Below are 26,031 nucleotides of genomic sequence, written 5' to 3'. Positions count from 1 at the left end.
ACTCGATCTTTAGAAGTTTACAAATCCACGGCCTGTAGCGAGCGATTTTGCGCGTCCTCATTCGTCAGTCACTAGCGCACGTTTTTGTTTTTGTTGTGCATAAATAACGTATCATAAAAAAGGGGGACAGTAGAGTCATGCTCCAACTTCGTCGTTTGGCAGAGTTGGAAACCGACGTTGTCTGAGGTTGTTTCTTTCTCTGCCTTCCATTTTTCGAGCTTTACTTTTCCTCATCCCAGGTTGTTTTACCACCTGGGGAACTTCTATCAGCTCGCTCGCACTCCATCTGTTTAAACACCCCGGTTTAAACAGTTGGGGGGCTACTACGCTGTTAAATGTTCTGCATTTTTTTTTTTTTTTTTGAATTGTTGCAGCGGCGTGCAATTCGATCCCCCTATCTTTTAATATACAATTTCGCCGCGGGGCGGCGAAAGTTTTTGCTGCAAACTTGGGATAGGCGGTACCTCTCCGTTTCTCTCGTTCACGTCCTTCTCCGTTGGGTGGCGTCGCCTCCCTAAAGTTGCGAATACGAAACTTTCTAAAAACGCGCCTCAGGCCCGCGCGCTGGCTTTTCCAAACAGCGAATATGCACGTGCTGAACTGTATAGATCACACTCTGGACTTGGAAATGGTGCATATTGGAACGTTATGTTTCAAATGAAATGTTTTGTACACAGACACACACGCACAACTCACTCAAACAGTGGCATACAGATATATTCAGACAGACATAGACACACTGAGACAGGCAGGCACATAGAGACAATAGATATATTCAGAGAGACATAAGACAGATAGACACACTGAGACAGACATGCACATAGAGACACAGACAGACAGGGCTGCTGGTGGTTATTGCGGTCTGCATTGTTGCTGACTGCGTCGTTGTCTCTGCCTTCCAGCAACCGGACGCAGTCGGTGGACTGCCACGGCTACGTGAACCCCCTGGAACTCGTGCTGGACCCGAAGAAAGGCGGCGACGCGCGGGGTCCCCGCCTTTCGGCCGCCGTCCCGGGAGTCGTGCCTCCTCTGGGCCACGGCGGGCCCTCGGCCCCCGGTCGGACCCAGGGGGGACCCCGTACGGCGGCGGCCAAGTCCCCCACCGTCCCGGTCGTCGCGACGGGGCCCGAACTCCAGCAGCTGCACCAGCTTCAGCAGTCGCAGCAGGCGTCCAAGAAGCCGCTCAGTAGGACGCCCACGCATCCGCCGCCAGGGGCGCTGGAGTATGTGGTGAGTGAAACAAAATGGCTAGGTGGTGTAAGCTACCGCCCGATCCAAAGGGCTCAACCGGATTCATTCATCCATCCATCCATCCAGTGACGTTGCGAATACAAAATGAAGAAAGCGGGCTAGCAAACCTAGCCCTAAATATATGGGCGATAGCAGCGAGGCGGATGAGAAGATGAAGGTTAAAGGAGAGAGTTAAGGAAGCTGAGGGAAGTGGTGGGAAGCAGACATGCAGACTATATCGGCCTTGGGAATTTACAGATTGTGTAAGAAGGACATTATTGAGAGGCCCATCTTCGACAATTGTTGTTCGAGGCGAGGACGGGAGTATCGCGGACTAATGACGAATTCCAGTGGTCGTTCTGGAGCGCGCCGGGGTCAGTAGACCAGATCCGAGATGGAGCATGCGACCCGAACGAAGTTGCTCCGTCTCCGGATCCCCATTGGAGCATGACCACCCCTCCGGGATCGGCGGGATGCCTTCCCGTCATTCACTTTCCCGGGAATCCCTTTCCCGCGGTCCCTAATCCCGAAGCACATGTTTTCGCAATCGCGGCGCTAACAACACATGTTCTCAACGCACGAGCGAAGTTATTATGACGTCAAAGATACGTGTCGATGAGCATTGTGTATCAGCGTAGCCCACTTGCCTCTTCATCGAAACACTCGTGAGCTGTGTCCAAATATGAAGTAGACACGTTGTGTGGAGCTTATGGAGGAGGACGAGGAGGGTGTCGCACACCACAGGAATCAGCGCGCTAAATCAAAAATTATTTCACCGTCTTTTTTTTTTTTTAATTTGGCTTTTTGATGTCTGTCATGTAGTCTGTCGAGTGCATTGACCTGCTGCCGTGACCAGGAGGGGCGGGGTAAAGTTCGAAACCTGACCCTTGCGCGCAGCTGCTCCCGTGGAAACAAAATATTGCGAAGGTGTGTTTCACCCACAGTGCTTTGAACGTTGGTAGCAGTCATGGGTAAGTTACTTTTAAAAAGTAATTCGTTACAGTTACAGTTACTTTCAGAAAAAAGTAGCGAAGTTACCGTTACAGTTACCGCAACAAAAGAGTAACTCGTTACAGTTACTTTTAAAAAGTAACGACGTTACTTTTCAGTTACTTTTCTATAACACAAAACAAAATTTTAGAAAAAAACTAGAAAACGCCCCTCACAACGTTTTATTGCATAAAATTAAAAAAAAAAAAAAGTACGCTTTTTACTTCATATTGTAACTTAGCAGCAGTTGCTTCTCCAAGTTAGTGCTTGAAAGTTTCCACGCCAGAGTAGTGGCGCAAATCAAAATACGAAACATGCGCAGTGCGGAGTAGTGGCGCTAATCAAAATACGAGACATGCGCAGTGCCCTTCACGTGTATTATTGTTTTACGGTTGATTCACCCTATTAAAAAGCGTTTGCACAGAAAAAAGAAAAAACACAGCAAAGGTAGTGCTTCAAGACACTAACCGCCGAATTCCAGAAACCTCACTCGAACTCTACTCAAACTGAAGGGCCCCTCCACTTCCTCGAGGAAGGCGCCAGGGCCGGCGCTGGCCAATCGCGAGGACGGATCCGCCGTCGCGATTGGCCAGCGCCGGCCCTGGCGCCTTCCTCGAGGAAGTGGAGGGGCCCTTCAGTTTGAGTAGAGTTCGAGTGAGGTTTCTGAATACGGCGGTAAGATGGTAGTGTTTAGGCACGAAGTACAAGCGCGTGCGTAAAGATAACTAGATATTTTTTCATAAAATCTACACGTGGCTATATTCGGTTCGTGACTCGCGAGAGAGAACGCAACATTGTGCAAGGCCAACTTGAAACTCGAAATTTCGGAATAGACGATTTGGAAAGTGCAAGGGATGGCTAAATTGCACCCTCGTTCAGTGATATATTATTCATAAAACACTGCAAAGTAACGACAAAAGTAACGTCGTTACTTTTATCGTTACTTCAGAAAAAAGTAATAGAACTACAGTTACAAGTTACATTTTTAAAAAGTAACTCGTTACAATTACAAGTTACCAAAAAAGTAACGAAGTTACAGTAACGCGTTACTAGTAACGCGTTACTACACAAGACTGGTTGGTAGTGATATGTGCGGCTGAATTTGGGCCAGACTGCCGTCCGTACAAACGTACCGAATATGCTTGACTCGGCGTGATAATACCTTGATCTGTAGATGGTACATATTTTGTGAGGATCTGTATTTAGTCGAGAAAAATAAATGAATCTACTATACTCTCTGGCACCTAACAGAATTAAAGAAAATGTTTTGCGCACAGTTTATACGCATTGCGAAGTACCTCTTACAAGTTTTGATTGTCAAAAAAAAAAAAAAAAAAAGAAAGTAGTGTTTCCTTTTTTAAGCGTTTGTAATACTATTCGATAAATCTCAAATAACAGGCACATATAAATATCTTAATTCTGGGCACAAAGGCAGAAATTAATGTCGATCTGCAACGAAGCTATTTTTTTTAAATACGATTTGTGAGGTGAACGCGAGTATAGAGAAATGATAACGTATGCAGATAAAGTAGTTCTTTACAATTTCTTCCCCTCTCCACCCCTCGTTCAAAAAGAAAAAAAGAATGAAGAAACAGCGTTAGGCAACAGGCGAGTCCCGACATATCCAACAAAGAAAATGTGATGGTTTCCCCGAATTCATCCGTGAATAGCCGCGATCGATTTTTTTTTAACGCGTTTTGCCTTGAATTTTGAAATAAACAAAGAACGCTCCATAAAAACGACCGTTCCTAGGCATAAAAGGGTAAACATTCGTCATCTAAAGTGGGATTTTTTTTCCCCCTTTTTGTTTAATTATGCACATGCTTCAGACACTGGCGCTTCCTGGAAATATGTTCTATACGAGCCGGGTGTGCCTTTGTGGATGCGGCATTACGCATATAAGGAATGACCGCTCTAACGTTAAACCGTGTAAAAAAAAAAACACCACAACACAGAGAAATGTAAAAAACATATACGGACCGTTCAAGCAAGCTGCGCGCTATCTCGCCCAAACGTCTGCCTATAGCCTAACGCTGTGTATTCGGATAAAACCGAAAAAAGTTCAAGGAATGTATATATATATATATCTCTTGTGCTCGTGATTTGTTCCGCGATAAGATACCCGACTGCGAATGCAAAGAACTAGAGAGAATCAAAGTTGCCAGTGGGTGCTTTCGGCGACTGCCCTCTTGCGCGGAGATCTGATGCGGACGTAAAGTCTGCGAATTTCGATTAAGTGTTCGGTGAATTGGCAGCCGTCCTGCTCCACTCCCGCGTGTTTCCCGAACGGTCGTTTTTCTTTTTTGCTTCATCTGCCCTTTGCTTCGAGATCTTGGTCGGCTTGTATAGACGCTTTACACACGCGCCAAATTACAGCCGCCATTGCTGACCTTCTTTTGTCTTACCGAGATGCCGAGCAACTGAAACGGTAGTTGACAATCCTCTACAGAGGCCGATGCTTTAGAAAAGGACACAGTTGATTCTAATGTGGCAATAAAGTGGCCTGTTATGGTAATCATGAAGTGAAATAAACGAAATAAGAGGAAACAAAAACTGAAGGTCAGTTATGGCGGCGTCCATGCACAGCTGCTGCAAAGCGTCTATAGAAACAGCGTCTCAGCTGAGACTGGGGAAAAAAAATGAAAGCCGTTTACAACACCCTGCAATGCCGAATTGGAGCGCAGCTCTTGAGGAGGAGGGAAGGGTACTGAGGAGAGGGTATACCGCGCCGCCAGCCAAAGCACTAGTGCGTTCTAGAGAGCGCGCGCAGGCATCCGAAAAACGACGCATAAACGGACATAATGGATCGTTTACCGTTTGTCTGCCATATAGGGCTATCGTAATCGGAGTGCAAACAAACTCTACGAAGTAAACTTCCCATTGTTATGGCGGCGTACCTTCAGGCGTCAGACTTCCTGATAAACAGATACGAAACAACAAAAACAAAAAGGGGAAAGGAGAACTCAGTTTTGCGTGATTATGATCTGACCTCATCACAGTCGTTTGGCGCGTTGCATGTCCACACCAAGCGCTTGTGTTGAATCAACTCTACCACTATACTTTACCGCCTCATCCTCAGTGCTAGATCAGTGTACGTTGCAGCCCCGTTGATTTATCCGATGCCTCTTGCAGAACTTTGGGTGGCATGTTCCAGCTGTTTTGTGCGCGGAGAAACTGCGGGAGAGGATGAGGGTGGGGGGGGGGGGGGGGAGGGAAGGGAAGGGGGGGGGGGGGGGGACGTCGGAACGACTAGTGGGCAGCCCTAAAGCTAGCTACCTTTATAATGTACGCTAGATGTTCAACTGGCGCTAATGTGCTGTCGCGAATCGAAGCAGAGAGCAACCAGTCGAAAATTGACTTCCGGTAATGCAATCCGAGGGAAAAAAAAAGTGAGGGAATTTTCTCCCTGCGCTCGATCATAAGAGCAAACATCCAAAACAATTCGTCCGTACTAGGTAGCTTGGTACATTTCTCAGTCAGGCAGACGAAACAATTAATCGGCTACGGCGTTTTCCTTTCAAATTCGTGGCATTAAAAACTGCGCTAAAACGGCTTCGTACATGTATTTGCGTGCACTGTCGGACACTGTTAGCGCGAACACGACGTCGGCGCCTTCCAGCATAAGGGATATACGTGGCAAATGAACGAAGGACATGTGGAAAACCAAGGGAGACGGCAAGAACTGCGCATTAGCGCTGGATCAGTAACTCCTTGCGCGTGCTGATCAAAATAAATTGAAGGCCACGTAAATATAGTTCGATTTTCAAGAAGTTCCGCTTTATTCTGCAGCGTACCAACTTGGTGTTGAGTGGGGGGGGGGGGTTAGCTTTACGAGGGGGGGGGGGCAGAAAGAATAAAGCCCATGGCTTTATTCTTTCTGCTTTGTGCAGAGATGCTTGTTATACGTTCAAAACATCACCCGCACGTTCGATATCTTCGGTTCAACATGTGCCAGCTGCCGGCATAGAAAATAATAAAAAAGAGGCACCTTTCATAGCCCACGTACGTACTTTATTCTTTGCGTTTTGAATGTCTATAGCCGCTCGTAAAGATGCAAGACGGGGCCATTTTTATAGTGACAGGACTGGCGTGATAGCAATATATGTAAGCGTCACCGGAGTGCCGGCGAACCTCGAACACACTCTACATTATTATTGATTTTTATTTTTCTTAGAATCGTCGCTTGCTTTTACACACCCGCTGTGGAGTACACGCTTGGGACTGTAATAGAGCGAAGTTAAACAACGTTCACTGATGAAGAAAAATGCGCCCAACTAAAGCAATTACACTTTTACAGTGTTAACAAAGGTACCTACCATTCGGTACGACCCGAACAACAAAAGTGTTCCACGCTATTTTCCGGCGAAGAGACAAAATACACTCGCGTTTTCCCACAGGAATGCACTGGAGCATCTCAAAAGTAGACTGGTTGCTATTTACTTCGATTCGCATCGCGGAAGTCGCACGGACACTAGCGCCAGTTGAACCTCTAGCGTCCATTATAATAAACCTATGGCTGCCTTTGTCTCCACTGCACATGTCAAACGCGTTAGAATCCGGAACCAATGCGCCCAGTTTCTCGGACTGATCGTAGTAGGATTCATCCATCTGCGCGCGGGCTGACTTCACGTCGTTGTGTGTGTGTGTGACGTCACGTGCTTTGACAGTCAAAGCGCGTGACGTCACAGGCGGCCATGTTGGATGTACCTCCACGGACCAGGACAAGTGGATACAACGTGGGGACATTAATTGTCGCTCTCGCGAATCGTAACTCTCGCTCTACCGGCGTACGCTTGTCACGCGCCGCTGGTTTTCTGCGACGCATGTGCCTACCGCGGAGATGCGAGGGAAACGAGGCACAATGGGGGTGACGAAGAGGCTGCGTGGGCCTTTTAAAGCCTTTGCGATTTCTTCCCGCTTAAAGGCCCGTTCACACTCTTGCGACCGACTTCGACTGAGAGAGACCAGACCGGTTTTTAAGCCTTTTGCGACTTCTTGGGACCGGATGCGATGCAGCGGAGCTGGTCCTAAGAAGTCGCAAGAGGCTTAAAACCCGATCTGGTCTCTCTCGGTCTAACTCGGTCGCAAGAGTGTGAACGGGCCTTAACTCTTTCCCGACCACGGGAAAAGTAGCAATTTTCAAGGGATTCGAGCAAACGCTTTTATTTTTCTTGCTAACTTCCGTATGGAGCAAAAAATGACGCATCAAAATGTGGCCAATTAGTTTATTTTGCGGAAGACGTATAAACGCCTAAACTTCTACAGCTATGTCGAAGTAAATTATAAAAAAAAATTCCGAATATGGAAAATGTGCCCCACACCCACGCCTATTAGCTCTTCAAGTTAGTGTGCTCCAAAAAACGTTGTGGGTTTTTAATCCGTCGGAGAGTTAGCCTCTGTAACACGTGAGCTTTTCAACGAAGGAATGCTTATATATTGGTGAAGCACAGATAGTACACCTCACATCCCCAGCAGAATGCTTTCTTTGTGTTGTACCTTGATTTGGTCATTAGTCTTGATTGCAGTTCCTGGGTACTTGGAAATTTTGTGCGCCTTTTTTGTTTGGGAACATAAAACGTGCACGCCGGACCAGGACAGCCTTGGAAATTATAATGGTCCCCACCGACAACCGTCTGTGAAGCAATGCCTATAACGTAAAATTTAAAGTGTTCCCAGAGCCCTTGAGGTCTGAAAGATATGCCACAATGCAGTTGGATTATGTAAACCTTGCATTGTTTCTTACGAAAACCGATGCAAGCAGTTAGCCATGTTGGACAAGTGCAACCACCGTTCCCAGAGGTATTTCCGGCAGCCTTGAAATTGACCGAAACTAGCGTTCTTCGGTTATCCACGAGATTGTGGAATATAATTCTTCACACTAAATGTAATTTCTTGACGGCACTTCGAAACTATCGATCACCAGTGATGATGGCCCATGGGCGCGGCCAGGAAAGGATTAGTATTAAGGTTGACGACAGTCGGTCTCTAACAAGTGAGACACCTCATTTTTGCGATTTTTTTCCACCCAACAAGCGAGACGATAGTCTCACTTAAATTGGAAGTTTGTCCCCCTGAGATAGTTCCCCCTCAAAGGGCCAAACCAACGGAAAAAGAAATACATTTTAATTCGACTGGATAAGACACGCTTATAACAATGAACATGAACTACGAAAAAGAACTTTATTAATACGATATTGGCGGCGCTACACAGGTTTCAGATTTCCATCGATTTCGTCTGTTAGCGTACGCCGACTGAAAAGTGTCACTATTTGAGGTAGGACGTGGCACCCTGGCCCCTGGGTAGTTTGACCGGCTAATGTCGTGCGGACGACTATGACAACGTACAAAGAAGACCTTATAATAACCAACATCCGAGGCGTTTACCGTCCTTTCAACCAATCCGATACCAGCAAAATGGCCAGTATTGGTGTCTTTTTATCTGGCGCGCGCAAACAGACACACTTGATGCACAAACTAAAACTAGTCGCTCCGTAAATATTGCACGTATTAAAATCTTTCCTCGCGAAGAATGTATTTTGTTACGTGCCTGTCTCTTCCAAACTGTTCATTTCTTTTTCTTTTTTTACGTGTGATTGTCTTTTTAAACTTTATGGCGTAGTGGCCCGCAGTTGCTCGTTGACGTAGATATGAGCCAATCTTGGCGTGCTTATGCTAGAAAGTTAAAGATTGAGATTAGCATTCGCTTCTTGCTTACAGTTAATGTATGCGAAGGGAATTAAATGTGGTAAAGGAAACGGCGAGTTTTACTATCGCCTATGCATTCTATTTCCCGAAAGAAATGTCTGCTTGAAAATGTTTATTTCACTATTATGTCTCGCTGACATATTTAACGCAAAAATATATGTAATTTTGATTTAGTGCTACCATAAAATAACAGTGCCGCGTTGCAGATTGACCTTCTTTGGCAGCTGTCACTAACAACATTAAGACCATTCAAAAAAATAATGAAGGTTTCATTTGCAGTTACCACAAAAATAACAGTCTGCAAAAGAACTTTTTTTTTTTTTTCAACTGTTGCAAAATCAACATACACAATATCGTGGTTAAAAATAATGTTTCAAGTACAAGCTTTTGCAACTTAATGGCGGACAAGTCCTGTGTGGATTGGTCACTAGTGCGCATGCGCTGCATCATCGCGTGGAGAGGAGGAATGCGAGTGGAAAGGCATAGTCGTTTGCATGCTTGCGGACGACCAACGCCAAATTTTCCACGCAACTCAATATGCAAAGTTTTTTTTTTTTTTTTTTTTTTTTTTTTTTTTTTTAAGGATTTGATGTTAATCTTTGGTACCGGCATTTTCCAACCTCACCTGCGCCGACTTTTTTTTGCCAAGGGTCCAGATTAGGGCCCCAGGGTTCCGAACAATGCAGCACTCTTGCGGGCAGTTCAGGGGGATCTTTTGTTTTAGGTCAATGCTAATTATAAAGAACTGCTTCCCGTGAAGTTTGAGTTTCTCGTATTGGAGAGTTTTGGTATGTCGTTCCAATACCCTCGATAACGATGCATGCGCAAAGGCGGTTGCGGAGTATCGTTATCGGAGCCGTCGCTACGATCTACTAAAACCCTATTCAAGGATCGCTCGATTTCGTTTTCCTTTTTTCTTCTGTTCTCTCTGATTTTGATAAAACCTGTTCAAAGGTTTAATTCTCGGGGTTTTTCGTTATTTACCCTATAAAACACGGAACTTTACCCATAAGCCACGTACCCCGATCGTGGAATTGGAGGCACTCCGAAATCTAGGGACTCTAGGAGGCCTCTTTAGAGCGTCGCATTTTCAGCCCCTTTGGAGAGTACGATCAGCCGCGCCGTCATTGATTGCTTCCGATTTGGGCTTGCTGTCTTCCTTTCTCCCCTTCTCTTCCCAATCTTTGTTTAACCTCCTTTCCCGACTTCTCAATAACAAGCACCACAAACACACATCGACGTCGGACGAATGGCGTCTTTCGTGGAGGACCTATTTTTGAGCGCCACGTCAAAAACGTATGCTGGCGCCATCTGTTGTTAAGTGCGTTAAGTGTTCGTGTGTTGGTCGGGGCTCGTTGCGGTTAGTTAACCTAATCAGCATTGAGCGGCGCTTGTTTACATTTTCCGAAAGTGCGTGTGTGTGAGCTTTAAGGGGGGGGGGGGAACGCGCAAGCGCGGCGCGGCGCTATGTCGGTTTTTTCTTTCTCTTATCGCATATCGCTTTTTTGCGAGGTTTCGCAGCAGATCCCTGTGTTTCATGTAGAGGGTAGTCGTGGAACATGACGTGACAGTGTCACGTGGCATCGGGACGCTGCGATGCCATGAGTTCACGTGACGTCACGTGGTACCATGACGTCACGTGACACCACCGTGCACGTGACAACGTGCCGTTTAGGGAAACATTTCCGCAATAACTTTGGTGGTAAAGCACCTGTGTGTGTGTGTGTGTGGGGGGGGGGGGGGGGGGGGGGGTCTGCATGCAGCATATGGTGTGCTGGACCTTGCTGACGCAACAGTTCACCTGCAAAACACGCAAAAAAGAATTGTTTTTGCGTGTTATTTTGCGTGGTTAGCTCTTAGGTTGTGGAGACTTGTTCCTAGAGTTTTGTGCCACAGCTAGAGTAGGTGATAGTGGTTTATAGTGCTCGGCTCCTTTACTGGCCAGATAATTGATATTACAAGTTGCAGGATAAGGGACGATAAGGTATTTGAGCGGGCTCACAACAGATTCTTGTAACTGATATGAATGGCCTTCCCCTTTGAGTTGCATTTGCGAGTACAAGCGAGTCCCTCTTGTTGAGCTTGCATTTTGCCGTTAACTTCGAATTTGTGAGCTGAAAATGAAAACTGCCTTTCCGCAATATTTGCTTACATTCCTTGGTGTGCACTACTGAATGCTCCTCCCTGGTGTTTAAAGGGCAGCTCTGGTCGAAATCGAAACCAAAATAAATGACTGGTATCGCTTTAGTGGCACGAAATATGATCACAGTTGAACTAATACATCACAGTGGAGCCGCTTACTCCCCTAAGACAGATTTTAAAGGTGAGACCAGCCGCTCTTCAGCAGGCGGCAAGTGGGATGGCTTTTAGTAAAGCTATACTGGCGTAACACCCTCGTGACGTCACGTCGCGGTGGAGCTGCGGTTGATTGGTTGTACTGCGTACCACAGCACCACAGTGACGTCATGTCGTGGATATACAGCTGATGATCAGTGTTGCCATTCCTATAGCAGATAGTTTCGGTTTTGCCGTAGATGCCCGAAACCCAATATAAGCCATGTATATAAAATACTGCACACATAATCAGAAAAAAAATTATACGTTGTAATTCAGAGAAACTGCCTTAGGTTAAAACAGTTGTAATCTGAAATTAAAAAAATGAAAATAAATGGTGGGACGACGACGGCAATTGTAACCCGGGAGACGCCGGCTGCGCAGGCGTGTTACGTCAACCATGTGGACATTGCTGAGCAACGAGAGGAAACGTTGCTGATGTCCAATTGGAAAGTTTGCCGGACTGTTTAATTTAGGACATTTAGACAGAACAAGGTCATAATATTTGACATGTGGTCTTCCTAGGTGATACTGTAGAGGACTGCATTGTTGTTTTTTGTTTTTTTCAAGAAATGAAAGATGTTTACAAATCTCTGTAATGCTAGAGTGCAGCTCTTGAGGTGTTTGGGTTTTGTGATATACCGTGTTTAACAATTTGAGATAGAAATATATATATGTACAAACATAGATCACTCTCCTCACATACTGGTTCTGCACCTTCCTCCTCTTCTGTGTCCTCTTCCTCCTTTGTATTCTCCTCCTCCATACCCTCCCAACCACCTCCTTTGTACCCTCCCTGCCTCCTCCTTCATACCCTCTCCTTTGTACCCTCCCAACTCGTTCATACCCTCCCCCTTCTCCATACCCTCCCCTCCTCCCCCATACCCGGCCTCCCCACCGCCGCCTCCATCTCCATAAGTTCTCCTCCCACAGTTTCCCCGCTTAATTTAGCTGTAAAATTGATGCCACGTGACCTCAACACCAATTCAGCTTCCCGCTAAATTTAGCGGGGAAAATGACGTTGCATGACTTCGTGTCACGCCACCTATGAACAAATCCAGTTTCTCTGCTGGATTTAGCAGGAAAATTGACGTCATGTGACCTAAACACCAATTCAGTTCACTGCTAAATTTTGCGGGAAAATTGAATTGGTGTTGAGGTCATGCGACGCCAGTTTTACCGCTAAATTTAGCGGGCAAACTGAATGTGCAGGTTGGATTATGGATGTCACAGACCTACACAACAATCCAGTTTCTTCGCTAAATTTAGCGGGGAATTGGTCTATAGGTTTGTGACGTCCCATCATGCGACGCACGCGGTTACATTGACGGCGCTATACGCGGAACTGGGCGCCTAAGAGCTGTGCTCTAAAACCAGAATGAAGCAGAGTTGTCTGTTGCATATTAACTAGAAATATGTTTTAAAATGAAATTGCAGTCGGGGAAAATATTACGAAGAAAAATATTAGCAGGTTCCTCCTCTTCAAAGTCCTATATTGGAAATGTTTAAGGAGCAACCATTTAAATTTGTTTGAAAGCATTATGAGTCATTTTGGGGGTGGACATATTCCTTATTGATTTTACCGCAACTTTTAGCAGGGAAATTAACGTTAAATAACCTGTCCCAGCTAAATTTAGTGGGGAAATTCGCATCACGTCATCTGATGTCACCTGATCAGGTCACGTGACATGACATCGTGCAGTGGTGTCGCGTGATACCTTGACATCATGTGATGTCAATTTTCCCGTTAAATTGAGCGAGCAAGTGCACGGATGGACACATTTTTAGGATTGGAGGGTTCCAATAAAAAGAATTCCACGCGTTGAAGACACAATTTCCTGTCACATGTGTATTGTGTCAGTTGTCCAGTAATGATTTTGCAGCCACAAAGTATAATTGGCTTGGTTTGCTTGGAAGCACATAATGAAGGGAAGCATAAAAAAAATCATATTTGGGTGATTTCAGATAAGATCGACCAAAGGATGGCTGGTCGACATTTTCAAATCAACTGATGTTTTTATATGTTATTGTCTAGTGTCTGGTATGAACGAATCCAAACTTAGTTTTGACTAGAAAAAATACTTGGGGACAGGAAAAATCGTAAGGCATGAGTTGGTGGACAGTTGCATTAACGCGCACTGATGGAGGGGGCCCGTTTGAGAGTGAATAACTAAAGCGATAACATTAGGAGAACTCTAATACATTTTAGGCGCAAACTATGGGTATAGCTTGCTTGTAATATAAACTAATCATATTTATTTAAAATTTATTTATTTTTCTAAAAATTGACAAACATGCCTGCTCGAACGACAAATGGCAAATTTTGGAGGTCTGTATCTCATGAAATAATTTAATCATTATGATATAATTTGCAAATATTATTCTACTAATATATAGCTAATATTTAAAAAATAACTAAGGTATCTGTGTGATACAATAGTTAGGATATATTTAGTCAAACATGGAAAAAAAATCAAACAAAGAAAAATTCCGATGCGAATAATAAAAAAACACCACCCTCGATTTTTTTTAAATTTAGGTAACCTGTTATACTCTGTTTCGGCATTCATTTCCATTAAAAACATGTTGCATCATTTTATTGAGAAAGAAGATACAACTCCCCAAAGTAGGGTCCTTTTTCAAAGCCTACACTTAGCAGTGTTTTATACAAGAACTGACTCTGAGTTCCAGTTTCATGAAACCAACACACATCTTTTATATATTTTTATTCAGATGAGGCCAATGATAACTGAAGAAATCGTTCACACACTTAAATTAAGGAGAAACTACTGTGTACAAAGAGGTATCATATTACGGACTAGTGATCCGAGAAAAGATCATGCAGCCATCGGCCACTAGGAACTTTGTTTACTTTATTCTCCTGCGACACTATATGCTATTCCCTCTTCTGCTCTACCTTCATCTCTCTCTCTCTCTCTCTCTCATATATATCCCTGATATATATCCAGAACAAAAACATGTTCAAGCATTCCCTTTCAGCGTGGTAGTGTTCTGTGGCTAGCAAAAATCATTTCCTCGCTAAGCTCACGATTATGGCAAAATAGTTGCCGGAAACCGCAGACGACACTCGTTGCTAGTTCTGGCAAAATGGCCGATACAATCTTTTTTTCGCATTTCCCCGCTCGCTGTCAAGGACAAGGGGGTTCGCTTCAACCAGCAAAACATGGCCGCCGACGCCTGTTTACTGAGCAGTCATGCCTGTCGCCATCTCACTCGCTGGCGTCACGGGCGATAATATCAGGCACAAAGGGGCACACCAACCGGCAGCATTATCCCCAAATACTCGAGCCTCGCGTAAATACATAGAGTGTAAACGCTGTCGCCATTTTATCGTAGTAAGACCGCCCCCCCCCCCCTCCCCCAACGGGGGGGACTGCAGTACGCGACGGCGTACTAACACAACGACGACGATATCGACATCGCGGGCTCCGAATTTTCCCATAGTTCTACTCCACGGGCATTTCTCGAAACGCTTGATATTGTGTACGCCCGCCTGGAAGGATTTCAGGCGCGTAGTTAAGATAAGGCGGTTCTCCGCGGCAAAAGAAAGCAATTTCACAAAAGCTTAAAAGCGGCGGCGACGCGTGTGCGGTGAACGCTTGTAGTTTTGGTGTAGACAGGGTGTGTGTGTTCTCGTTGTTGACACCAGCCGGCGATAAGGCACTGCAGGCGGTAGCTCAGTACAGCAAGGGCTAGTCCGAGTGACCATCAACGTAACCCCACCGCCAACCCCTCGCGAACCGGTCGCCGACATGGCTCAGGCTGTGTCATGAACCACGTGGTAGAAGCTCGGGTGCTTTCATATCAGCGCGTGGAGGGACGACAGTGCGATTCCGGAAAGTCTTTTTCGAAGGCCGCGGACCACAATTTTTATTCTGGAGACTTTCCCTCTTTCTTCCTTTGACGTGGATCAAGCTTTGCCGACAGCCTCAGTTGTGACCTCTCTTTTCAAATGTACGTTTGCAGTGAGTGAGCTCCTCAGCCTCGGACTTGTCACTTGTGCACCCAGTAGTTCTTTCACTTGGCAATTATATGCCATCAGTTGGGGTTTAATTTCTATTATTTATGTATACATTATGAAGACGTCCTGGAGCTCCGAACGAGTGTTTTGTGCAGATTACTTTTGCAAACACAAAAAGACTATACCAAAGCAGCGGAATTTTCGAAGTGTTGGCGAGTTGGACCTAAACTCGTTGAAGCAAATTCTTCCGCCTGACTGTTCCACCAAAGTGAGTGCGACGGACTACCTGTGCTACCATTGCTTCATGCACATCACTAAGGAGATCTCGATGCGAAGCTCAGAGCAGTGCCCTGACATATTTGTGCCAGCTGAAGAAGCAATTGAAGATCTAAATCGCAGCATACTACCTACAGATGTGTCGCCGCTGAGACAACCAAGCGTCGTAAGAAGTCTGGACAGGCCTGCCTATGTCAAGAGAAAGCAGACAGAACTGGAGCAGGTTGCTGTCAAGAATATACGCTCAAGGCTACGTATTCCGTACGACAGGGACGCACCATCGGGGTCGTCCGAACCAACATGCTCCACATGCACTGAGTGGGTGGACAACTTTCGGCAGGCCTTTGAAACCGCCACCTCTCTCCGGGAACGTTGTCAACTGCTTACACTCCTGCCGTCAACACTGACGAAGAATGAGGTTCAAAAGATGATTCCACAGGCCTCAATGTACCTCATCAGTAAATCCCGAAAACTCAAGGAAAAGCATGGCGTGTGGTATGAGCCGGATCCTTACACGAGGTGCAAGGTGAGCCCTGAGAACCTGTCTGCTGCCCTAGAGTACTTCACGAAAGACGAGCTACAATGTTCGCGCCAAAGTCCCAACCAGAAGGACATCATCTCTGTCATGCTCAACGGAGAGAAAACGTTCGTGCCAAAGCGCTTCATGACACGCTCAATACGAGAGGCCTTCCGTATATACAAAGACAAGCATCCCGATTCCAGCGTTGGGCTAGCGAAATTTTATTCGTTGCGCCCTAGATGGGTCCAATGTATTCCACACCAGGAAGTGTGCGTTTGTGTGCGCTGCGCTAATTATTATCTTTGTATTGCCGCTCTAGAGAACGTTACAGGCTCAACATTCAACACTGGTGAAATGAACTCGGCATTTCTGTGCGACCCAGCAACAGAACTGTGCCTTCAAGGAGACTGTGATCACTGCCCAAAAGGCCAGTTTCTTACACTCCAGGAACTTGATATCCCGGAGGATGAAGAGATTGTGCTTGCAACATGGGAGTCCGGCGACCTTGTGAAAAAAACTTTGGAACCTGAGACTTTCCTAAAAGTCATCCAAGTGACGGTTGGAAGTTGGGTACTTCACAACCATATCCGGCAAACGCAAGGTAAAGCGATCTACGATGAAAAACAGTGCATGCAACGCGGGAGTATTGTCTTTCATTTTGACTTTGCTGAAAACTGGACCATCGTGCTTCCTGACGAAGTGCAAGCATATCACTGGAAAAAAAAACAAGTTTCGATATTTACATGTGTAGTGACGACAAGAAAATCTACAAACAGCTTTGCCATCATCAGTGAGGACCTGTGTCACGACGCCGCTCACGCTTGCTTGGCTCTAGAAAAAGTGAAGGAGTGGGTTGAAGACAACGTTGCGGTATACTCGTACGTGACGTACGTAAGTGACGGCGCCGCCAGTCATTTCAAGAATCGCTACCAGCTTCACCAATTTGCAAAGGACGATTGCCCACAAGCCCAGTGGTTATTTTCTGCATCTGGACATGGGAAAAATGCATGTGACGGAGTTGGCGGACTCGTGAAGCACCAGGCCACGCTGAACAACCTGAGAGAACGTTCAGTAAGCGCAATTCAGACGGCCAGGACAATGGTGAGCGTTCTATCAAAGAAACTGAAAGGCGCGCATCTTGTATATCTGGACGAAAATGAGGTTGTTCGGTATCGTGAACAAAAAAAAGAAGAGTGGCTGACGGTGCGCGCCTTCCCTGGCATTCAGTCTTGGCACGCGTGGCGGCTCAGCAAGTCATCAACAGAAGGGACCTGTGACGTATATGTAGCACGGACAGTCGGATCTGCTTGGAAGCAACTTTATTAAATGGGTACAGCGAGGAAAACCTTAGCGTAAAGTGCCGAATTTGATTTCCCAAGGACTGCTCATTTTGAATGCAGGGACATCTTATTTATCACATTTTTCTTCACGGGGTATTTAACCTACTGTTTTTGTTGGTGGTTACTAATAATTTTTATCTGATCACTATAAAAAAAAATCCCAAAATGTTATCCTCGAGCAGGATAAAATATATCGGCTTGCCACGATTCATTCATACACCGAGAGCATCGAAGCTGCTCCAGTTAGGCACTATGGCATCCGTCACCTGAAATTGTTTGTAATCGTAAATACACAGCCAACCTAAATATCTTACTATTATATCTTTGTTTTTGTGTGTGGAAGTAAAGTTATTTATTTTACTCTAGATGTAAAATATACCGGAAGGTACAACTTCACACTGCATCATCTTTTCTCAAATCATTAGTCTCTGATATGATACCACTTTGTACGCTTATGTAAAATGCTGTATATAGTTTCTCCTCCCTTTTACTGTGTGACCGATCGCTCTTTTTATCAATGACCTCATCTGAATAAATGTATATAAAAGATTCGTGCAAGTTTCATGACACTGGAACTCAGAGTCACTTCTTGTATAGGACACTAAGTGTAGGCTTTGAAAAAGGACCCTACTTTGGGGAGTTGTTTCTTCTTTCACAGTGCAATGATGCAACATGTTTTTAATAGAAATGAATGCCGAAATAGAGTATAACAGGGTACCCAAATTTTAAAAATATCGAAGGTGGTGTTTTTTTTTTATTCGCATTGGAATTTTTCTTTGTTTGATTTTTTTTCCCATGTTTGCCTAAATATATTGTAACTATTGTGTCACTCAGATACCTTATTTATTTTTTCAATAATAGCCATATATTAGTAAAATAATGTCTGCAAGTTATGTAATAATGATTAAATTATTTCATGAGATACAGATTTCCAAAGTTTGCCATTTGTCGTTCGAGCAGGCATGTTTGGCAATTTTTAGAAAACTAAATAAATTTTTAATAAATATTATTACTTTATATTACAAGCAAGTTGTACCCATAGTTTGTTTGTAAAAAGTTTTAAAATTCTCCTAATTTTATTGTTTTAATTGTTCACTTTCAAACTTGCCCCCTCCATCAGTGCGCGTTATTGCAACTGTCCACCTCTCCCTGCCTTACGATTTTTCTTGTCTCCAAATTTTTTTTCTGGTCAAAACTAAGTGTGGATTCGTTTATACCAGACACTAGACAATGTCATATAAAAACATCAGTTGATTTAAAAATGTCGACCAGCCACCCTTTTGTCGATCTTATCTGAAATCACCCATTTGTAGTCTGTACTGGGCTACAGGAGTTGTATACAGCAGACAGAAGTACTCAACTGGTTGTTTTTTTGTTTTTGTTTCTGCGACAAAGGTTTGCTTCAGATGGATGCAAGCATCGTCTGTAGCTGCTAGCTGCGGTAGTATTGGGCCAGATGAGGGAGATAAGCCGGGTTGTTTTGTGAAGCCCAGATGGCTGCCCGATCCAAAAACAAAAATTCAACAAAATAAAAAAAAATTGAGGATGACACTCTGGGAGTTGCAGTTCTGAACGCAGAATCTGGCAGCTGCAAGCTGTTTGAAGCCCCTCTTACAGCATACAAGTGTTGCTTTTTATTTATTATTTGTTTGTGTGTGTTTCTGGTCCTTTTTGCTAGAGTGGGAGGCGGGGTTTTGGGGGGGGGGGGGGGGGGGGGGGGGGGGGGAAACTTCATAACTAATCACGAGTGAATGGGGCTGTTGGAAGCAGCTTCTTGGGGATGGATTAGGTACCGGTGTTTGGGTTGCTACTGGGGCGATTGAAGTCTATGCAGTGGCGTAAGAATAGGTATATTTTTCCTTTGTAATCCTTCTTGAGGTGTCCCCAAAGTGTGTTTTGAGAGAAGTGAGTCCTTAAGCCGCTGCCTCATAGATTACACAAGCTTGTGAGCTGGATGCTTAGATGCAAAAAAGTTGGCACACCTAGCTTGTAAATGCATCACTTTGTTTACAAATCATATGATACCGAAAGTCTTGCCTGTCATTCCCGTGTTTATCCATCATACCGAAAATCTTGCCTGTCATTCCCATGTTTATACATCATAATTTTCTCCTAAAACTATAGCTTCAGGAGAAAATGAATTCTTTTATATTTTAATAAAGTAATTTCAGTTATCTATTCCTTAATATCATACACCTCCTCTCACTCTCTAAAGATAACCCACCCCTATATTTGGCATGATTTGCAATTTTTTAAAAAACCCTCAAAGATCCCCCTTCCCTCCCCCTAGTAAATGCACTGCCTGGGCCAATTCTTCTGGGTGACTTCAATTTTCCCGCTATATCATGGTCAGATGACGTTCATTGTATGAATGTACACACTACAGAGTGTAATTCGTTCATTAACTTGTCTCTCGATTTTAACCTGTCGCAATTAGTTCTTCATCCCACCAGAGTGTCTCCGACGACAGCAAGTGTTTTAGATCTAATATTGGCTACTCACCCTGAACATGCAAGTGACATAACTTATCTTCCAGGGATCAGTGATCACTCTATGTTACATTTTCATTTCAAAACGTCGGTCTCTAGGCCGACTGACCAACGGAAGAAAATACGCGATTACAGTAGAGCGAATTTTGATCAGATCAACAATGATCTTGCGGTTTTCTTTGACCAGTATTTGACAGACTTTTCGGGGCGCTCGGTTGACGAAAACTGGAATTTGTATAAAGATAAGGTAATCTTCCTTATCAACAAATACGTGCTGCTCCGAAATATACTTGAAAATAATCAGTCACCTTGGTTCACGAAAGCCCTGAAGAGACTGTCAAATAAAAAAAAGCGCTTGTACCGTGCGGCCAAGTTTTCCCAGTGTGAGCGTCGCTGGGCCGCATATCACAATTCTGTAGAAGTGTACAAAAAAGCGATTGAAGGCGCTAAATCTCACTTTTTCACACATAGTCTTCCAGACATGTTGGTAAATAACCCCATTAAATTTTGGAATACTGTTAACAAAAAGGACCGTTTTTCAATTTCTCTTACAACTTCTAGTGGTGACAGCGTGCCCAGTGACGAATGTGCTAATGTCTTAAATAGTATATTTATGGAATCTTTCTCCGATATTCGCAACATAACTTACCCTTCGATGAGCTGTTCCTGTTGTCTGCCAATGGATTCTATCTTTGTTGATCCTGCTGGTATTGCAAAAATTATAGATGAACTGAAGTTATCATCCTCATCGGGAGTGGACGGAATTAATTCCAAGTTTTTAAAAAACACTAAACTATACTCATCTCTTATTCTCTCAAAATTGTTTGAACAGTCGCTGCAAGATGGTATTTTACCTTGTGATTGGCGAGTGGGGAAGGTGGTTCCAATTCCGAAAGGTGGCGATAAGTATTCCCCTAACAATTATCGTCCCATTTCATTAACCAGCATACCATGTAAACTTCTGGAACACGTTATCTTTTCCCAACTCGTACATTTCCTAGAGTCGAATAATTTTTTCACCGAAGCACAGCACGGATTTCGTAAATCATTATCTTGTGATACTCAGCTCCTATCCTTCACTCATGACATTCATTCTATTCTTGACCGAGGCTTTCAGGTGGACTGCATTTTCTAAGATTTCGCCGAGGCATTCGATAAGGTGTGTCACGAGCTATTACTGTTAAAACTTTCAAAACTTTACATTGACCCTAACGTTCTCGGATGGATTCGGTCTTTTCTAAATAACCGTTCACAATTTGTAACAATTAACAACGAAAATTCTCCTCCCGTGTCTGTGAATTCTGGAGTTCCTCAAGGGTCGGTTTTAGGCCCACTACTATTTTTAATCTATATTAACGATCTTCCCATTAATGTGTCTTCATCCGTTTGTCTCTTTGCCGATGACTGTGTAATTTACCGTGAAATCTGTCACGATTCTGACCTGTCTACACTTCAGTCTGATATTAACTCTGTCTCTCGTTGGTGTGAATTATGGCTAATGAAACTAAACACTAGTAGATGTAACCAAATGAGAGTGTCCCGCAAGCCTAACAACAGTCCCTGTTACCACCTAGATGGCAACCTTTTGGAGCAAGTGGCAACGTACAAGTACCTTGGTGTTGACTTAACAAATAACCTTTCATGGAAACCCCACATTCAATATGTTACTACCCGTGCTAACTGCATGTTGGGCTACTTAAAACGCAACTTTTCATTGGCACCTATTTCACTAAAATTGATCCTCTACAAAACATTAATCAGGCCTAAATTAGAATATGCAGCCTCCATCAGGGATCCCGGTCACGATACTCTAATCACTGCATTGGAATCCATTCAGAATAGGTCAGCCCGTTTCATTCTTTCCAACTACCATCGTACTGCTAGTGTCACATCAATGAAAAATAGTTTATGTTTACCACTTCTCTCCTTGCGACGTAAAATTTCACGCCTATGTCTATTTCATAAAATGTATTTTCATAACCCTCTCCTACGCAATCGGATGATTACTCCCCCCTTTTACATTTCATCCCGTCTTGACCATCAGCATAAAGTTGGAGTTCCAAGTTCGTTTACCACAACATTTCAATCTTCTTTTTTACCCCGCACAGCCGAGGAATGGAACCACCTCCCCGGTTTGATTGCTACTATAACTGATACTAACTTGTTTAGAAATTCCATCACTAGCTATTTTAGCAGTGACCCATGACCTATTATTATTATTATTATCCTTTGTTTGTTGTACATTTAATATTGTTGACTTGTTACTATATTACTATCTTTGTTTCATGTATGTGCTGTCCCCCTCTGTAATGCCTTCGGGCCCTGAGGGTACTTTCAATAAATAAATAAATAAATAAATGGTGATACTGGCAGAAATGGTGTTAGATAAGGCGGTTGATAAGTGAGCATTGTTGACTGGGGTGGACAGTTATCTTTGCTCCATCACCTCTAGTTGAGATAACAAGTTCAGCAGGTTACATGATCTGGAAATAGCACTTCAACTTTTGTTTATCGCATCCTAAAAGTTAGCCCACTTTTTATTTTTACTTGATTTTCTCTATATTAGGTGAGCTATCTCTCAAAATATATATTGATGACTGAAATCTGTGTGACAACTGAATCAATAGGCCAGAATGAACAGTAACACATTCTCTCGGATTGGTGCGACATTTTTGGCAAAACTGTATTTCTTTCGATTATCTTGAATTGCACTCTCTTTACATTTCATTTTGCACTTTGAAGGGAAGTGAAGATGCTGTCTGTGAAAATGACTTGTTTCTTTATGTTCATGCTTGTCAATTGTCTCCCTTGATTCTGCAGGTGAAAGCTTCAGACACCTTAGCAGGCATTGCTGCTCGTTTTGAGTGCACCCCCGGGGAATTGACCATCGCAAACCGTCTGAACAGTCGGCTCATATTTCCTGGTCAGGTGAGTGCTGGCTGGCTCCTAAGTTAAAAGACAGTTTGAGATTGGTTCACAAGTGTTGTGTCGGGTGGTTTAAACCAGAAAGAAGCCGGTTATGCAAACTAATAGCAGTCTTTATACATGGTCGCCAAATGGATCTCCTTGGATTGGCTTGCCTTCTTCCGGCTTACCGAACAGCTTGCTAAAGTCATATTACAAATGAAATCGAAACACAACAAGCGCTTTTGCATAATTTCTTGATGAAGCAATGCACAGTACAACCCATTTCTATACATAGGATTTTCAGTGAGCTGCATGAATTTATTTTCATAGAAACCGTGGAGTAGCACTGCAAGTTTCATGAAGATGGTTATAGTTTGGCGTATGTATTCTTGAAAATATCAAAAGGTTCTCAGGGTCAACAGCTGTGGAGAATGCATTAATGTCTCTTTAGGATAACTCGTGCTTCAACATTACTTTGCAGTGATCGTTCATTTTCATTGTTTCATATACAGTTTCTGGGAATGCTGCACAATTTCTTTATTTCAGTCCCTCCAGATGCACTGTACCTGCGGTTAGTTGTGAAAGTAATTTGGTGTAAAGTGTGACAGTTCATGAGGTGGAGCTCATGGCTGGTTCTAGCTTTGGTCAGTCCAGTTCTTTGTTTATTCTAGTAGCCATCTTATGATTGTTATGATGATTTAATATGTTTCTTCTCACGTTCTACTTGAACAAGGTTCTTCTATTTGACTGGTTGTTTAAGTCTGCAAGTTTGTACCATAGACAGATTTTTCACTGTTGGCTTTTCACTTCTAGCATTATTCTTTTAAACATACGCACAAGGCACACACCATGTAACATTGATGCCTCAACAAATAAGAGTTGTACAGCTCTGACTGGGAAGGTCTTGTCTGATTAATTAATTATTAATTTTTAATTAATTATTTTTATACCTTGAGGACCCTTTTCTGGGTACTAGAAAATAGTCTAGAAAAGATAACAAAAATAGTCAAAACAACGCATGTACACGCTTACAATTGAAACAATAACAAAACTAGTTCTTATTACAATTTTCGAGTCCAACTACTATAACTAATAAAGACGGCGATAATTTCTTGAAATTTAGTGGTGTTAGTTTTTGTAACAACTTTCTTATTCGACAAGAGATTCCATTCTGCAACAGCAAGCGGTAGTGTTGAATTTGTGAAAAAAGAAAATGAAGCACAAACGAATTTCACTTGTCTTAGATGTCTGTTGTGAATTCATTGTAAGGATGCCTTAAGCTAGCATTGCGTATCTGAGCGACAGAGATTTCCAGTCTGACAGCATTTCTGCCATCACGCAGGTGCTGTTCATTCCCCTGAAAGAGAAAGAGGCTCAGAATGCTGAGCTCATGGACTTTGCTGAACATGACAGGCCCAAGGACAGAGACAAGGTCTGTATGTGGCACTGCATTTGTAATTGGTCAATTAAATTGTGGAGGCTCGCAAAAGGCCGGAGCTCATATCTTTGTTTTAAATCGCTGCATGAGTCAAATAGATTTTTGGCCCTTTTGATGAGACCGCATAAATCTGTTTCGTAACGGATTGTGGTGAAATTTTTGTACAAAGGTGGCCGAAGATGGTGCATTGTGTGCATTAAAATTTCAATGAATCAACTCAACCGAATAAAAGCTAGGTCGTCTGCCTGGTAACGAAAGGTGTCAGGTCAACGCAGCGGCAGCCAACTGGTTTGTGTCGTGTCATCTCGACAGACGCCTGGCGTGGGCTTGCAACACGGGCCGGGGAGCTCCTTCCTGTCCGGGGAAAGGGCGTGCTCCCCACGGATGCTCCAGTCCCCTCCCCCGGACTCCCCGTCGGACTTCCTGGAGCACCGGCACCAGACCTCGATGGAGATGCTCGACACCGGGGATCAAGAGAGCAAGGTCAGCCGGCATTCCTTCAGTTTAGAATCTGCTTGGAGTACCGAAAATGACCGCCGGAGTCCACAGCCATTCGACGAAGCACCATTTGGTGAAATGGCATCCGTTGAAAAAGACTGACAGTTTCTTCGGTATTTCCCAAGGTTTCTTTTAATGTGCGAGATTCGCAGCTGCTCTACTATGTCATGATGTTCTGCGAGGTCACTGTGTCACGTGACCATTGGGAAATTAAGACACATGACGACCGGGAAAGTGTGTGGTCAGCGACCAGTAGGGAATCTAGCGAGGTAGATTCCCTACGACAAACATTTTTCATAAAAATTACAAATTTGACCCTTTTTGCCTGCACAATTTGAGATGAAATCACCCATCTAGAACTACTAGTAAATTCTGTAGCTATTTACAGATTTAACTGGTGAACCTGTACCACACGGTGTTTAGAAGGTTGTGCGTGGTACGGCTGTCGTCCCTCCAGGAGAACCTCGAGATGTTCCTGAAGATCTCGTCGCGGCACATCACGGACGGCCAGGGGGTGGTGGCGGGGACCCTGCTCGTGACGCCCAACAACGTGATGTTTGTGCCCAATGTGTCGGACCCCCTGGTCATGGAGCACGGCTCGGAGCGCTACGAGGTCACGGCCCCCATGGACATGGTCGTGGCTGCTGCCCTCTACAACGACATCGCCCACATGCGCCTCAGGTCGGTGGCTCTCGGTGGCCGTTCGTGGCTTGCTACGGGACGGATCTAAAGCTTCTTGATTGTTTGTCTTACTAATAGTTTTCTGTGCACGAGGCGTGCGCCTCGTGTGGCCCTTGGAAGCTAATGGCGGCGATGCACCGACGTCAGCGGCCCTTGGAAGCGAATGGCGGCGGAGCACCTGCTAGTGACGCGTTGTCTCGCGCATTTGCGAAACAATGTTTGGCGTTACCTGTAAGAAACGCGAGGCGTGGATTTTATTGAGGGACTTTAGTTGGACCCAATGGTGCGTTTTCCCTTTGAATGGAACACATAGATCTGTTTCGTAATGTTGTGCACAACAATTGAGTTCAAAAATGCTAGTAGGGGTGAATTTATAATTCGAAAGGATGAAAATGTGAGCTTGCCAGAGTAGAAAGAATTGTTTTCTTCTCTATAGATGTACTTCCTGCTAAGCCTCCTTTAATATTATTTTTATTCACTATACCGTACACAAAATCATTAAATAGCATTGTGGGTTGTTGTGGTGTTGCAAGAAATTAAATGGCTGCAAGGAAAAGGAAATAAAATTAGCTTATGTTTTATCCCCCTCCTTTTAATTTGGCAGACCTCAGTGGCCTGTTATGTTGCTCAATAGTTTCACA

At 44.1% G+C, this 26,031-nt stretch overlaps 1 protein-coding gene across 1 annotated transcript in view; it reads left to right on the top strand.

Moving 5' to 3' along the window:
• The window catches only part of LOC121834713 (oxidation resistance protein 1-like), a gene marked incomplete at its 3' end in the record, with an annotated part of 38,043 nt that extends 12,653 nt beyond the window's left edge, over positions 1-25,390 (top strand). The window contains exons 2-6 of the mRNA XM_042288448.1: positions 903-1,230; positions 22,687-22,794; positions 24,116-24,205; positions 24,524-24,694; positions 25,167-25,390. Coding sequence (XP_042144382.1) covers positions 903-1,230; positions 22,687-22,794; positions 24,116-24,205; positions 24,524-24,694; positions 25,167-25,390 — 921 coding nt within the window. The remainder of the gene's footprint in view (positions 1-902; positions 1,231-22,686; positions 22,795-24,115; positions 24,206-24,523; positions 24,695-25,166) is intronic.
• Positions 25,391-26,031: the final 641 nt, after the last annotated feature.

The sequence above is a fragment of the Ixodes scapularis genome, unplaced genomic scaffold (genome assembly GCF_016920785.2).
Source record: "Ixodes scapularis isolate PalLabHiFi unplaced genomic scaffold, ASM1692078v2 ptg004861l_1___fragment_2___debris__unscaffolded, whole genome shotgun sequence".
Lineage (NCBI taxonomy): Eukaryota > Metazoa > Arthropoda > Arachnida > Ixodida > Ixodidae > Ixodes > Ixodes scapularis.
This window is presented reverse-complemented; position numbering and strand designations above follow the sequence as displayed.